Source organism: Somniosus microcephalus, chromosome 7 (assembly GCF_052327205.1).
Source record: "Somniosus microcephalus isolate GS21.2 chromosome 7, FLI_Smic_1.0, whole genome shotgun sequence".
NCBI classification, from domain to species: Eukaryota; Metazoa; Chordata; class Chondrichthyes; order Squaliformes; family Somniosidae; genus Somniosus; species Somniosus microcephalus.
This window is the reverse complement of record NC_140993.1, coordinates 217175262-217191970: the sequence shown is the minus strand read 5'-3', so window position 1 is coordinate 217191970 and position 16709 is coordinate 217175262. Positions and strand designations below refer to the sequence as shown.

At 42.9% G+C, this 16709-nt stretch overlaps 1 protein-coding gene across 1 annotated transcript in view; it reads left to right on the top strand.

Moving 5' to 3' along the window:
• The window catches only part of dcaf13 (ddb1 and cul4 associated factor 13), a 100960-nt gene that overhangs the window by 46095 nt on the left and 38156 nt on the right, over positions 1-16709 (top strand). The window contains exons 6-8 of the mRNA XM_085993410.1: positions 9611-9688; positions 9784-9866; positions 15645-15809. Of these exons, the coding sequence (XP_085849536.1) occupies positions 9611-9688; positions 9784-9866; positions 15645-15809 (326 nt within the window). The remainder of the gene's footprint in view (positions 1-9610; positions 9689-9783; positions 9867-15644; positions 15810-16709) is intronic.

Sequence of the window (16709 nt, the reverse complement as noted above, 5' to 3'; positions counted from 1 at the left end):
ATGACCTCTACCACCTAGAAGGCAACAGGCGCATTGGAACACCACCACCTACAAGTTCCCCTTCAAGTCGCACACTATCATTGTCGCTGGGTCAAAATCCTGGAACTCCCCACCTAAGCACTGTGGAGTGCCTTCACCTCACAGAATGGAGCAGTTGAAGAAGGCGGCTCAACACCACCACCTCGAGCAACTAGGGGTGGGCAATAAATGCTGGCCTTGCTGGTGATGCCCACATCCCGAGAATGAATAAATAAAAATAATAACTTATTCTGTTCGGTCCTGCCAACATGCATGACACTACATTTATGTGTTATTTGCCATTTTGGTGTTTAGTGTGCAGGCAGGCCTTCATGGTCGCTTCACTAGGATCATAGGCCATTCAAAGGTACACCTGCTGCTGCTCCCTAGATGCCCTTCCAGACCGCACATTGTGACAGGCCTCACCTATGCCTTTGTTTCCTCCAGATTCAACTATTCCAATGTTCTCCTGACTGACCTCCAATCTTCCACCCTGAATGAACTTGAGCTCATCCAAAACTCTTCTGCATGTATCCTAACTCGCAGCAAGTCCCTTTCACCCATCACTCCTGTGCTCTCTGACCTACATTGGCTCCTGGTCCACCAACACCTTAATTTTAAAATTCTCATCCTCATGTTGCAATCCCTCCATGGCCCCCCCTTTCCTATCTGAACTCCAGATTGTCAGCGCTGTGCGTTCTCTGAACTCGGTGGTGTAAGCATTGTGCATTCTCCGAACCTGGTAGTGTTAGCGCTGTGTGTTATCTGAACTCAGGCGTGCTATCGCTGTGCGTTCTCTGAACTCGCTAGTGTTAGGGCTGTGCGTTCTCTGAACTCAGTAGTGTTAGCCTGTGTCTTGTCTGAACTCTGTAGCCTACCTGATAATGACTGGATCAAATTACACATTGCAGAGAACTTCAATTACTCTACAGCAGACAGGATCAAATTACACTTTCCAAAATGTTGGGTATGTAATGTCCTCCCAAAGCCTGTAGGTGGCAATAAGAAATCTGCTTTTTACACCACATGGTGCAAATATATCTGAAGTAAATAGGGCACTAGGGAATGATTCAAACTAATTGGGAAGATGGAGGGGGAAATCCACACATTAGGTCAAAAAGTGAGAAAAAAGTCAGGGCACTTGGGCAGGGTAGGGACAGTTATTCAAATAAAAGCTCTGTACATAAATGCATATAACCTAATAAATAAAACAAGTGAGTTATCTTATGTTCGTTAATAAATAGACATTCTTATTATGAACACAGCTAGCTTTTGCTAGTTACTTTTATTGAGCACATGTGGACTAGGTACAGTATCTGTAGAGGCTTCCATCTTGACTGCTGCCTTGTGGGTAGCCTAGTGCCTCATGGGTAATGTAGTCTTAATATACATACAGCTGGGTAGTGTAGTCTTATATGCAGCTCTACACAGCTCTACGGCTCCACCTAGTGTCCACTATAGAATGACATGTTATTGATCATTACATCCCCCTTTCTTTGAGGTTTAACAAAATCAATATCAATCAACTTTCAAGAAAACAATAAAGATAATATCAGTAACACTTTAGTTAGTGCTTTATAAACATAAACATTTTCAAAACAGTCAACACATTTTCAAAGCTTTACATTGTACTCAAAGATTAAGTCTATCAGGCTTTTTTACTTCACGTGTGGATCTTCTCAACACGGGTAAGTCTGATGTGTCTTCATGAGATTGTTCTGGCGGTGAATGACAAGATGCAGTTGCGGCATTGTCATCAATCTGCTCTTGTATAGATCGAGGTCTCCTTGCGATCTTTGCTTGGAGAGGGTTTCAGTGTTTCCTTCACTCTTCATGCCATAACTCTCAATGTAGTCAATGCACTCTCGAAAAACTGCTGGCAGCTGGATCCCATCATACAGCATAGTCCTCTCAGCAGCCTCGGCTAATGGAACACCAAAGATTGGCCTGAGGGAAGAAGGAGTATCCACCGGAACTGCTTCCTGCTCTGGTGCAGGCTTCTTCTTTTTCTTTTTCTCTTTCCACTGCTTAACAACATCTGCTGCGGTTATATCTTTGGACTTTTTCTCCTTGTGTTTTTCCTCTTTGTGCTTTTCTTCCTTTGGCTTCTCTTTGACCTTAAAGTCTTTTTCTTTCTTTCTTGGAGAAACTAGGCTTTTTGAAGACATGGATACCCTTTGGCCTTTTCATCCTTGATGGGCTCTCTGCATCATCACCTGAGTCATCTGGTCTGCTTATGGCACAGTTTATACAGTAGACTCTCTTGACCAGTTCTAAGTCTTCACAAGCTTTGTCACCTAGTATCGAATCAAGTCTTTCAGCCACAACAGAAAACATGAGAGGATGTACTTTGTCTTTGACTGTCACTTTAAGTCTGCATACACCTAAGCTATCTATTTTCTGTCCATTATAGTCCTTCAGTAGTACTGACTTTTTCTGTATTTTGGGCTTTTTCATATTTTTTATGTCACTCATACTGATTAAGTTTGCTTTTGCCCCAGTGTCTAGTTTCAAGGTAACTAATGCTCCATTTACCTGCAGTGGGATCATCCATTTGTCTTCTTTTACTGCATTAACTTTATGTTCAGCATTGTCCATTTCTGAGGGCTGCACATTTTCTGTATCCTTTTTGATATTGTCACATGGCACCATTCCTACAAAAAATGTCTCACTTAAATCAGTGTCCTCAATTACATTAACTCGTTGCCCTTTCTTAGTTTTTACTTTTGAAAAGCATTGTTTGGCAAAGTGATTCTTTCCATTACACTTTGTGCACATTTTTCCAAACGCTGGGCATTGTCTTAACTGGTGTTTGTAACCACAGCGTTTACAATTAAAATTTTCATCCTCCGATTGCTTTTCATTTCTGTTCTGCCCACGTTTCTTCCCCTTGTAGGACACCGCACCGACAGCAGCATTATCACTCATTACAATCGCATCATTATTGATTTCACTAAAAGTCTTCGTGTGCTTTCGAGCTAGCCCTTCTGGCTTGGCGTATTTTCACTGCATTTTCCAAATTTAGTTCGGTTTCTCTCAACAGACGTTCCCTGACTTTTTTATCATGAATACCAAACACAATCTGGTCACGAATCATGGATGATTTCAGCTCAGAAATTACATGTCTGTGCTTTCAGTCTCAGATCAGTTATAAAGCTATCAAAAGTCTCATTTTGCTGCTGTGTCCTTGTACAGAACATGTATCTTTCATAGGTCTCATTCTTTTTGGGAGAGCAATGTGCATCAAATTTTTTTAGCACATCTTCTAATTTTTCTCTGTTCTCCTCTGGATTAAATACAAATGTATTAAATACCTCTATCGCCTGTGGCCCTGCAACCATAAGCAGCAACGCTATCTTCCTTGCGTCTGGCTTCGTACCGAATCCGATGGCTGCAATGTAGAGTTCGAATTGTTGTTTAAAAGTCTGCCAATTGTAGTCGATTTTTTCTGTGAGTTTCAAACGCTCTGGTGGCTTCAAATTCTCCTTGTCGCTTTTCACAATTTTTAGCAGATCTTCACCATCCTGGTACCATCTTACGTTCGTTAATAAATAGACATTCTTATTATGAACACAGCTAGCTTTTGCTAGTTACTTTATTGAGCACATGTGGACTAGGTACAGTATCTGTAGAGGCTTCCATCTTGACTGCTGCCTTCTGGGTAGCCTAGTGCCTCATGGGTAATGTAGTTTTAATATACATACAGCTGGGTAGTGTAGTCTTATACATACAGCTCTACGGCTCCACCTAGTGTCCACTATAGAATGACATGTTATTGATCATTACAAGTTAGAGGCACAAATTCAGCCTAAAGGGTATGATGTAGTAGACAGTACAGAGACTTGTCTACAAGCTGGACATGATTGGCAGCTAAATATTCCAGACTGTAGGATCCTTAGAACAGATAGGGAAATTGTGAAAGGAAGAGGAGTAGCAATATTGACAAGACACAATTACAGAAGTAGAAAGAAGCAATTTCAGTAAGGGGGATCAGGCAGTAGAAACATTATGGGTAGAGTTAAGGAACAGCCAAGGATGCAATAAATGCAGGGAACAGCACCAACCGCTGTACATGGCCTTCTTTGATCTCGCAAAGGCCTTCGACACTGTCAACCATGAGGGATTATGGAGTGTCCTCCTCAAATTCGGCTGCGCTCAAAGGTTTGTCACCATCCTCCGCCTACTTCACGACGACATGCAAGCCGTGATCCTGACCAACGGTTCCACCACAGACCCAATTCACGTATGAACCGGGGTCAAGCAAGGCTGTGTCATCGCACCAACGCTCTTCTCGATCTTCCTTGCTGCAATGCTCCATCTCGCCCTCGGCAAGCTCCCCGCTGGAGTGCAGCTAATTTACAGAACAAACGGGAAACTGTTCAAACTCCGTCGCCTCCAGTCCAGATCCAAGGTCGTTCCCATCCTCTATCGTCTAATTACAGTATACAGATGACGCTTGCGTCTGCGCTCACTCGGAGGTCGAACTCCAAACCATCATCAACACCTTCATCGAAGCGTATGAGAGCATAGGCTTTACACTAAACATCCGTAAGACAAAGGTCCTCTACCAACCTGCCCCCGCCACACAGTACTGCCCCCCGATTATCAAAATCCACGACAAGGCCTTGGACAACGTGGACCACTTTCCATACCTCGGGAGCCTACTGTCAGGGCAGACGTCGACGACGAAGTCCAACACCGCCTTCAGTGTACCAGTGCAGCCTTCAGTCGCCTGAGGAAGAGAGTGTTTGAAGACCAGGACCTCAAACCCAGCACTAAGCTCATGGTCTACAGAGCAGCAGTGATACCTGCCCTGCTGTATGCCTCAGACATGGACCATGTACAGCAGGCACCTCAAAGCACTGGAGAGGTACCACCAATGCTGCCTCCGCAAGATCCTGCAAATCCATTGGCAGGATAGGCGCACCAACGTCCGTGTTCTTGCTCAGGCCAACATCCCCAGCATCAAAGCTTTGACATCGCTCGATCAGCTCCGATGGGCGGGTCACATTGTCCGCATGCCCAATACGAGACTCCCAAAACAAGCGCTCTACTCTGAACTCCGACACGGCAAGAGAGCCCCAGGTGGGCAGAGGAAACGCTTCAAGGACACCCTCAAAGCCTCCTTGAAAAAGTGTAACATCCCCACCAACACCTGGGAAACCCTGGCCCAAGACCGCACAAAGTGGAGGAGAAGCATCCGGGAAGGCGCCGAACACCTCGAGTCTCTTCGCCGGGAGCAAGCGCAAGGAGCGCACGTCAACCCAAGCACCCCACCCACCCGCCCCTTCAACCAGCGTCTGCCCCACCTGTGACAGAGACTGTAGGTCCCGCATTGGACTCATTAGTCACCTGATAACTCATTTTTAATGTGGAAGCAAGTCATCCTCGGTTCTGAGGGACTGCCTTTGAAGACTCTGGTAGGAGTTCTCTACAGACCTCCTGAAAGTAGTGATGTAGTGGGAGGATGTGTAAATCCAGAGATCAGGGAAGCGTGTCACAAAAACAATGTAGTTGTAATAGGAGATTTTAATTTTCTCAAACTGGGAGAAGCAGAACAGCTCAAGTAATAAAGGCAATGAATTTCTGTAATATATGCAGGACAGTTTTCTAGAACAATATGGAGATCATAATGGGACTTAAGATAGACAAAGCTACGGGATCTAATGGTTCCACCTCAGAGTATTAAAGGCGATAAGTGAGGAAAATTGCAGATGTTAGTCATGATTTTTGAAAGCACTCCAAATTCAGGAATTATGCCTTTGCATTGGAAAATTGCAAATGTCACTCCATTATTTAAGGAGGGAGGGAGAAACCAGGTAACCACAGACCTGTCAGTTTAACATGAGTTGTGGAGAAATTACTGGAATTTATCATCAGTGACTGAGCACTTGGACAAGCATGAGCTGATCAACGAGAGTCAGTATGGATTTGTGAAGGGTAGGTCATGTCTGACTAATCTTATTTGAATTATTTTTTGAGGTCACTAATGTGGTGCATCGAAGATAGGAGCCATTCGGCCCCTCGAGCCTGCTCCGCCATTCAATGAGATCATAGCTGATCATCCAAATTCAGTACCCTGTCCCTGCCTTCTCCCCATATCCCTTGATCCCTTTAGCCTTAAGAAATATATCTAACTCAAAGTTAAATTCCCCAGCTGCCGTGGTGGGATTTGACCTCGCATCTCGTGGGTTGTTAGTCTAGGCCTCTGGATTACTAGTCCAGTAACCTAACCACTGCTACCGTACCATTTGCATAACCGAGTACCTATTGGTGTTTTCGATACGGACTTCCAGGAGGCTTTTGACTATTGACAATTTCATTTTTGGCAAAAATGAAAGTGCACAGAATTGGAGGTGACATTGTGACGTAGGTTGGTAATTGGTTGTGAGGTAGGTGATACAGCGTAGAGATATTGGGAATCCTATCTGATTTCCGGGTTGTGACAAATTATGTCCCCCAAGGAACTGTAATGGGGTCTCAGCTTTTCACCCTATAATTAGTGACTTGCAGGAAGCAATAAAGAGTTGTACAGGAGACTTTGTTATATCCGGCACCGACGGGACCGAGCTGTTGCCGATCTATCAAAACTGCCGGCCATACCAGCGTTAATGTTGAAGCATACGCAGGTTTTCATCTCCGTATCTGACAACAAACACTGTTGCTTAGCAACAGCTTCTAAACAGTCGGCCTGTACCTTGGAAGCGTCTCTGTAGCTTAGCAACAGCTTCAGAGAGACTGTCCAGAGCCTGACTGTTGGGGAAGAAAAAGCCACGAGAAGAAAAAAAAAGCCACGAGAAGAAAAAAAACCTAACAAAATGGCTCCTGATTTCTGCCGGTAGATCGAGGTTTCCGGACATACAACCTCCGGATAAACCAAAGTTTCCTGTATAACCAAATTTGCAGCTGGCACGAATTTAGGAGGCACAATACATTGTGTAGATGGGAGCAGGAAATGACGAAGGGACATAAGCTAAGGGACTAAGTGAGTGGGGAAAAACTATAGCAGATGGAGTTCAATTTGGGGAAGTGTGAGGTCAGCCACTTTGGAACCGAGGAAAAACAAATTGGAATATTTTCTTAATGGTGAGAAAGTTTGAGCTGTGGAGGAGCAAAGGGAATTAGGTGTCCATGTACACGAATCACTAAAAGCTAGTGCATAGGTGCAAAAAGTAATCAAAAAGGCTAATGGAATGTTGACCTTTATCTGGAGCTGGAATACAAAAGCAAACGTGTTCGTTTTCCATTATTACCCACCGCAAATTCAGGCACTAAAGCTTTTTTTCTTTGGAGAGCTACGCTGTATCCCGGGCTCTCGAGCAGCTGAATAACCTACTCCTGCTCCTATGTAAAATGCAATTGCATTACACTGGTAAGAAATCTTGGAATCATATGTAATAAAAATGGCATTTAAGTAATTCAGTCACCGTAAACCAGTGACCTTACTTATAGGTCTCTAATCATGGCTGTTTTTCAGTTGTCAGCTTTTATGGGACTGTTGGCTTTCCTGAAGCTGCGGTTCTGCTTTTGCTAGTGTTCTAGGTTGGCGTGTCTTTTAGTAGAAGCTTAATCTTTAGCCTTGAGAAAATAGCACATTAAACTCAGTTGAAAATTGAAGTAAGTTAAATGTATTTTCTCAACAAAAATACATTCCATTGAGAAACAAAAACTCCACGCGAAAACGTTAAACAAATATTTTGTATCTGTCTTAACATTAGAAGACACAAAAAGCATACCAAAAATGGTGGGGAACCAAGGGTCTAATGAGCGTGAGGAACTTAAAGCAATTAATATAAGTAGAGAAAAAGTACTAGTGAAACTAATGGGACTAAAAGCCAGCAACTCCCCCTGGACCTGACGGCCTACATCCTAGGGTTCGAAAAGAAATGGCTGCAGAGTTAGTGGATGCATTGGTTTTGATCTTCTAAAATTCCCTAGATTCTTGAATGGTCCCAGCGGATCTGACGGTAGCAAATGTAACACCGCTATTCAAGAAAGGAGGGAGAGAGAAAACCGGGAACTACAGGCCAGTTAGCCTGACATCAGTCATCAGGAGAATGCTGGCATCCATTGTTAAGGAAGTGGTATCAGGGCACTTAGAAAATCATAACATGATTAGGCAGAGTCAACATGGTTTTATGAAAGGGAAACCGTGTTTGACAAATTTATTAGCTTTGAGGATGTAACTAGCAGAGTAGATAAAGGGGAGCCAGTAGATGTAGTATATTTGGATTTCCAAAAGGCATTTGATAAGGTGCCACATAAAAGGTTATTACACAAGATAAGGGCTCATGGGGTTGGGGGTAATATATGGATAGAGGATTGATTAACTGACAGAAAACAGAGTAGCGATAAACGGGTCTTTTTCAGGTTGGCAGGCTGTAACTAGTGGGGTGCCGCAAGAATCAGTGCTCTGCTATTTACAATCTATATTAATGACCTAGATGAAGGGACCGAGTGTAATGTATCCAAGTTTGCTGATGATACAAAGCTAGGTGGGACAGTAAACTGAGAGGAGAACAGAATCTGCCAAGGGATATAGATAGACTAAGTGAGTAGGCAGTAAGCTGACAGATGGAGTATAATGTAGGGAAATGTGAGGTTATTCACTTTGGTAGGAAGAATATTTTTTAAATGGTGAGAAACTTTTAAATGTTGGTGTTTAGAGAGATTTGGGTGCCCTTGTGCAAAAAAACACAAAGCTAGCATGCAGGTACAGTAAGCAATAAGGAAGGCAAATGTTGGCCTTTATTGCAAGGGGGTTGGAGTATAAGAGTAAGGAAGTCTTGCTACAGTTGTACAGGGTCTTGGTGAGACCACACCTGGAGTATTGTGCACAGTTTTGGTCTCCTTATCTAAGGAAGGATATACTTGCCTTGGAGGCGGTGCAACGAAGGTTCACTAGATTGATTCCTGGGATGAGAGGGCTGTCCTATGATGAGATTGTGTAGAATGGGCCTATACTCTCTGGAGTTTAGAAGAATGAGAGGTAAACTCATTGAAACATACAAGATTCTGAAGGAGATTGACAGGGTAGATGCTGAGAGGTTGTTTCCCCTGGCTGAAGTGTCTAGAACTAGGGGGCATAGTCTCAGGATAAGGGGTAGGCCATTTAGGACTGAGATGAGGAATTTCTTCACTGAGGGTTGTGAATCTTTGGAATTCTCTACCCCAGAGGGCTGTGAATGCTGAGTCTTTGAGTATATTCAAGGCTGAGATGGATAGATTTTTGGACTCTAGGGGAATCAAGGGATATGGAGATCGGGCGGGAAAGTGGAGTTGAGGCGGATGATCAGCCATGATCTATCTTATTGAATGGCGGAGCAGGTTCGAGTGGCCATATGGCATACTCCTGTTCCTATTTCTTAAAGTATGTTATGTATTTAAAGGTGGTTAGATGTACTGTAAACATTTTTTAAAGAATAATAAAATGGTAAGCACTTAACCAAGATAGTGGACCTTTTGTTGTTGGCTATGTTTCAAGGCCCATCTCGATTCTTGAATAGGCTTGGTTTAATTATGTGTTGCATGTTTTGGTTTCTGTAATGACATGTAATGGTGTTAAATGGTGTCAATTTGTTTTCCATTTTAGACCTATCTTCTTGCAAGTTGTGCTTCAGATAGAAATATTGTTCTATATGATACAAGGCAGGCAACCCCCTTGAAGAAGGTATGACATTTAGTTTTCCATTTGTATCAAATTGAATAGAATTAAAATGTGACGTGTATCTGTTTATTCTTAACACACACATTTTATTTTGACAGGTTGTCATGGACCTGCGGACTAACACTATGTGTTGGAACCCCTTGGAAGCTTTTACTTTTACTGGAGCGAATGAGGATTACAAGTAATTCCTTGTGTAAAAAGATTAGAATTATTTGTATAAAGCCAAGAGGATGGATCTGTGCTTGTGTGGGAGTACAGTGGATGCCTTACAGTTTCGTCCTGAGAGCCATACAAGAGCATTCAATATAGTTATCTTAAAAATAAAGATGAGATGCAGGAAGTACAGGTAGACTACCCTTTATCCAGACTTCCGAAAACCGAAACCCTCTAAAAACCGAAGGTTTTTTCGTTCAGCGTAAGTCGTGCGTATGACTTAAGCTGAACGAAAAAACCTTCGGTTTTTAGAGGGTTCCGGTTGCGGAAGTTCGGATAAAGGGTAAGTCGTGCGCACGACCCCCCGCCGACCCCCCCGACAACCGACGACCCCGCCAGCCCCGACAACCGCCAACGACCCCGCCAGCCCCGACAACCGCCGACCCCGCCAGCCGCCGCCCCCCCCCCGCGGACCCCGACAACCGCCGACCCCGCCAGCCCCGACAACCGCCGACCCCCCCCCCCCGCGGACCCCGCCAGCCCCGACAACCGCCAGCCCCGACAACCGCGGACCCCGCCAGCCCCGACAACCGCCGACCCCGCCAGCCGCCGACCCCCCGCGGACCCCGCCAGCCCCGACAACCGCCGACCCCCCCGCCAGCCCCGACAACCGCCGACCCCCCCGACAACCGCCGACCCCGCCAGCCGCCGACCCCCCCCCGCGGACCCCGACAACCGCCGACCCCGCCAGCCGCCGGCCCCCCGCGGACCCCGCCAGCCCCGACAACCGCCGACCCCCCCGCGGACCCCGCCAGCCCCGACAACCGCCGACCCCCCCGACAACCGCCGACCCCGCCAGCCGCCGACCCCCCCCCCGCGGACCCCGACAACCGCCGACCCCACCAGCCCCGACAACCGCCGACCCCGCCAGCCGCCGACCCCGCCGGCCCCGACAACCGCCGACCCCCCGCGGACCCCGCCAGCCCCGACAACCGCCGACCCCCCCGCCAGCCCCGACAACCGCGGACCCCGCCGACCCCGACTGACTTACACTGAGCGTCAGCGTAAGTCGTGCGCACGACCCCCCGCCGACCCCAACCCCGCCGACCCACCTTCCGAAATCCGAAATTCTCCTTTATCCGAAACTCGGCTGGTCCCGAGGTTTTCGGATAAAGGATAGTCTACCTGTAATAGGCAATAGGTTTGGTTACAGACTCTGCTTTACTAAATTATTCCTTCTAGAGTCAGATTTATTCAAATACAGGTTGCCATTATGGAATTTGTTTAAGATTCTTGAAACTGGACTTGCCCCATCCAAGCCAGAGAAACTAGCATTACAAGAGGCCTTGTCCCAGTAGTTCCAGTATGCAGTGATGAATGTATATAAAGATAAGAGCGCTGTGTCTTCTAAAAACTCAAGTCACTGTGTCAGAACATTGTTCTGGAAAAATCTATTTAAATAACAACTAGTGCCTCACCAACAATTATTTTGTTTAGTAATTATACAACTTCCTGGTTAACACAATGCACTTTTCAGACAGCAGTCCCTCCTGTCCAGATCACTGATATTAAAAAAAAAAAAGTTACATGCTTTTCAGGAAATCAAATACTGAAGAAGGATGAGCTCAATCTAATACAAACGGAAATTCTAAATTGGTTGGATTTCATTCAACTAAATTGTACCAGAAGTGCAAGTTCAGTTTGTGCTGGATACTTGTTTCCAACTCGTGACCGTTCCTATTTCTTTCCCAACTTTGCCATCTTCTACGATGCATTCTTTCAGAAGATGCGTACATCACTAAAAAGCATTTCACATCAACTGAGTTTTGCTGATCATGGAGAACCTCTTTTTACTGTGTGCATTTCACACAAAATCTGATATTTTGATGCTCCACCCTGAAAAATCCTGATTGATGCTGGTATGGAATCTTGAACATAGTCTCCATGATTCTTCCTAGCAACACTATCATGAAATTTGCTGTGAATTGTGGAAGCTTTTAACATGCAAGAGTAGTAATTCCTGTTTCCTGGATTTAAAAAGAAAAATATGGTTTAATACTAACACTTATAGATCTCAGTGAATGCCTGGGATTGGTGTTTTTTTTTATAACTGATAGAACCAACAAGAATCTCCATGGAACAAATCTTACAAGAAGTACTAAAAATCCTAGTCACAATCCCTCCAGGCCTTTTAGTCACTACATTTACACCACAGTACTGATTCAAATTTTACTATTGATCAGCAAACACTGGCACACACTGAATGGAAAGTAGATCAAATTTGGATTAAAAGCATTGTAACTCATTGATTCAGTACTTCCAGCAGTGATACTTAATGATAATCCCTGTCAGTAACATCAGTGGATCATTCCTTCTTCACCAAATTCTAGGTCCTGTGTTCTTGGAGAGTATAAATTAACTATATTGAAAAGATGTCTGAAAGTGGAATTTATTAAGTATTTGTTTAAATGCAGGCTATCGCAAACCTAAAGGGATAAGTATTTTATACCTACTTCTTTCATCCTTCCTCTGCATACTGATTTTTTTAATGCCTGCTGAGGATGTTTTTAGACTTTCTTAGTAATTTAAGGTAGTCCACATAGTTAATATATAGGAAATGAAAATAATGGAGAATCTGTCCTTGTATGCAGAAATTAAAATCCAGAGTTAACTTTAACTATCGGTGACTCAGTCTGGAGGCATGCATTTTATCCATTTGTACCCAAGTACAATCTCCCCACATTGTCTTGTTTCCATCAACTACCAGTGTCAAATCTTTGAGGTATTTGTCTGCCTTAATTACTTCCAGTCTTTATCCTGCTTTGCCCATTATGTTTGCGAGAGAAAAAGGCAGTACTTCCATACTGTACTGTGTTCCTGCAGCATACAGAATTCTGAACCTGTAACAGTTTGGATTGCTAAGTTTCTTTTGGTTTTGTTTCTCCCAACCCCAGCTAAAAATAGCTATCTATAATAACTTTCAAAGGAAGATGAGGTTCATTTATTTCTCAAAATTTACTGCATGTGAGGGCAGAAGAATGGAATCCCCCTGCCTTGGGCAACATTTATGTTTTGTATTTGGGAAACCTTTTGTTGTACTTCATCATGTAGATAGTGCTTACTGTACAAAGTTGCAGCCAAAATCTCATCGTGCAATTTTTGCTAAAACTGCATTAAATTTAATTTTATGGATGTTCACAGTGACGATCTTGAAAAGGCTCATTGATTTCTTTTAAAGTAGTTGATGGAATTTATTGTTGATTATAAGTGAGTGAATTGATTACTTGTCACTGTCTGTTTTAAGAAGCTGTAGTTTCATTGCAAGCCTTGCCGGATAATGAAATCACAGCCACTCAAACATTTTTACCCTTGGTAACAAAGTTGAGTTGACCATTGTCCTGAATATTGGATGAGGGTAAATTTAAAAAAAAAAAAAAAATGTTTTCATTTTAAGTTTTCATTTACTATTTGAGGAAAATGAAAGAAAGCAATTTCATTTGTTTTCTGTTTCAAAATGTTTATACCCCCCTCTTCTTCCCAGTCTCCTCCCTGTTTTGAAATGTTATTTGCTTTCATCAGATACCTCTTTGCACTACAAAACACTCCCCACCTGCAAGGTTGGGCAAGTAGCCCTGCTTCCAGGATTATAGCAGTGACTTGGTTACTTTTACCAATACCTCTCTAACTGGTCTCCCAGATCTACTTGAATTTCCAGATTGGAGGGCCGATTCACACTGCAACTCTAAAACCCAATCTGAGTTAATTTGTGTGATGATATTTACATGTATCACATGCATACAAAATAGCTTTGAAGCCACTGGAAATATTTTTAACATTATCCCCAGGAGTGAAAACCAGTTGGGAAATACTTTTAGATGTTTTGTTTTCCTCCCTAGCTTTACCCTTTATGGTCCAAACCCCAGAAGAACATATTTACACAGTGGCCTGAGATCTGGAGTTTAGATGGTGGGGATTCAACAGTTAGGTCTGGAGATTGGTTCAGTCTGCCATCACCTCTGTTTACACGCCTTTAATACTTTCACGAAATTTGTTTTTTTTAACGGATCGAAACTTCTAGGAATCTGCAACACTTGTACTTGAATATAGCTTTTTTTAATGTGATACAAAGTGTGAATCGATTTGATTTAACTCAATCTGGGATAAAGTCTTGGAATTAATATGTGGAACTTCATGTTGCAAAGCTGCAGTTCTTCAGTGTAGAAAGTGATTACACCAATGTTGATCTTGTGTAAAAATGCCATCAGTAAGCATAATAACTTGTTTATTAACATGGTACAGGCTTCTGAGATGAGGCTCAGAATGAGGGAACAATCTGTGGGTTACTCCTTCAGCCTACATTGCTGCTTTCTTACATAAGAGATGGAGCTAAGGGATAGGAGGCAGAGAGTAGCGGTGAATGGATGTTTTTCTGACTGGAGAGAAAAGTATGCAGTGGGTTCCCCAGAGGTTGGTATTAGGACCAGTGCTTTTCTTGTTAAATATAACTGACCTGGACTTGGGTTTCGGGAGTACAATTTTGAAGTTGCAGTCGATACAAAATTTGGCAACGTAGTAAATAGTGACAATGATAGCGGACTTCAGGAGGGCGTGGACAGACTGGTAAAATGGGCAGACGCATGATGGATCCAATTTAATGCAGGTAAGTGTGAAGGGGTGAACTTTGTGAGAGAGAGAGAGAGAGAACATGGCGATGCAGTATAATCTAAATGGTACTGTTTTGAGGTGGGGTGCAAGAACAGAGAGACCTGGGGGTGCATATTCACAAATCTTTGAAGGTGGTAGGGCAAGTTGAGAAGGTGTATGCGGTACTTGGCTTTGTAAATAGAGCTTTGTAAATATGAATACAAAAAAAGGAAGTCATGCAAAACCTTTGCAAATCTCTAGTTATTCCTCAGCTGGAGTATTGAAAAATTCTGGGCACCACACCTTTTTTTATAAAGGATGTCAAGGCCCTGGAAAGGGTACAGAGGAGGTTTACCAGGATGATACCAGGGATGAGGGAGTTCAGTTATCTGGAGAGATGGAGAATCTGGGATTGTTTTCCTTAAAGCAGAGAAGGTTCAGAGGAAACCTAATAGAGGTATTCAAAACTAAGGGGTTTTGATAGAGAAAGTAGGGAGAAATTGTTTCCTCTGGCAAGTGGGTCGTTACCCAGAGGTCATAGATTTGAAATAATTGGCAAAAGAACTAGAGAGGAAATGATAAATTTCTTCACACAGGATTGTTAAGATCTGGAACATACTAGATGAAAGGGTGGTGGTATCAAATTCCATAGGAACTTTTAAAAGGCAATTAGGCATGTACTTGAAGAGGACTAATTTTTCCAGGGTTATGAGGAAAAGGCTGGGGTGTAGGACTAAATTGGACAGCTCTTTCAAAGTTTAGTCACTTCCTAAGATCCAGGTAGTGGGAGTAGAATAAGAATGCTTCTTTGAATAAGACGAAGAATTCTGCAAATGTCAGAACTTCTGAAAGGGGAAGCCCAATGTTAGAAGTCTTAATAATGAAGACGACAAAGCAAGTTCAGAGTAGGTAAATATGCTGTGGCAAAAAAATACTTGTTGGGCAATATTTAATAACAAGTATTTTGATTGGTAACTTTTGTAGTCAAACTTTAAACTGTGTATACACAGTATGCTTAAATGCTGTTAATTCTGCTTCCTCCTTTTCCCCAAAAATCTGTATGTCTGCCCTTTTCTGTATTTAAAAAAAAAAAGTATCTCAAATTTCTGTGTATAATCTAGTGATCGATTAGTTTTTCATCAGTTTTCTTATCTTTATGCAGCTTATATACCTTTGACATGCGCAACCTTGATACTCCCCTAATGGTGCATATGGATCATGTATCGGCAGTACTCGATGTAGATTACTCTCCAACAGGAAAGGAATTTGTCTCGGCCAGCTTTGATAAATCTATTCGCATTTTCCCTATCGACAAGGGGCATAGCAGGTTGGTAACTTTAACAAAAGTACATATATTTTTATGTTATTTCACCGATTTAGAATATTGAGGTTTCTTTTTGATTTTTCTGGTTTTGTTTTTACAAATGCCGTTGTGTTTTTACCTTTTCACCATCTTTTGTGTGTTTTTTTTAATTGCTTTTACTCTGTCACCAGTTTGGGGTGAACTTCTCAGCGCAGAGGGATTGAGGAGCTGCAGAGTGACATGCATTGTGATATCCTGAAGTGATTCTGCTTGGCTGTTGATGTTTCTATTCTGTAGCTTGAGTTTCAATGTTAATGCATTTTTTTACATCATCAGCTTTTAACATTTGCACTTCGAGAAAAGGAATTTGTGTTCAAAGTATGTCATCCAATCTGAATCTAAAAAATATGTTTGATGAATGTTTGGCCTGGAGACTTGCAATTTTCAGTCTCCTTCCTATTCTAGGACTTAGATTATGACTAAGAATCATCTGTGTAGCTGAGTAGCTTCAGCAGTGTTCTGAGAAGGAATAATCTAGCTTTTTTTCTATGTATTACCATTATACTTGGTTTGTAGTACTTTTTTAATGGCGTTGGAGCTGAATGAAGCTGCTCAGGGAAACGAGGGGCCTCTTAAATCTGGAAATCTCTCCACCAAAAAGCTGTCAGTGGATGCTGGGTCAGTTGAAATTTTCAAGACTGAGATCGACAGATTTTTATTCTGTAAGGGTATCAAGGGATATGGATCAAAGGCGGGTAAATGGAGTTGAGTTACAGATCGTCCATGATCTAATTGAATGGCTGAATGAGCTTGAAGGGCTAAATGACCACCTCCTGTTCCTATGTTCCAATAACCTATGTTGGGGATATCCAAACCATCGATTGCCATTTGAATCCAGCCTACTCCTTAATTTTATCCAACCTG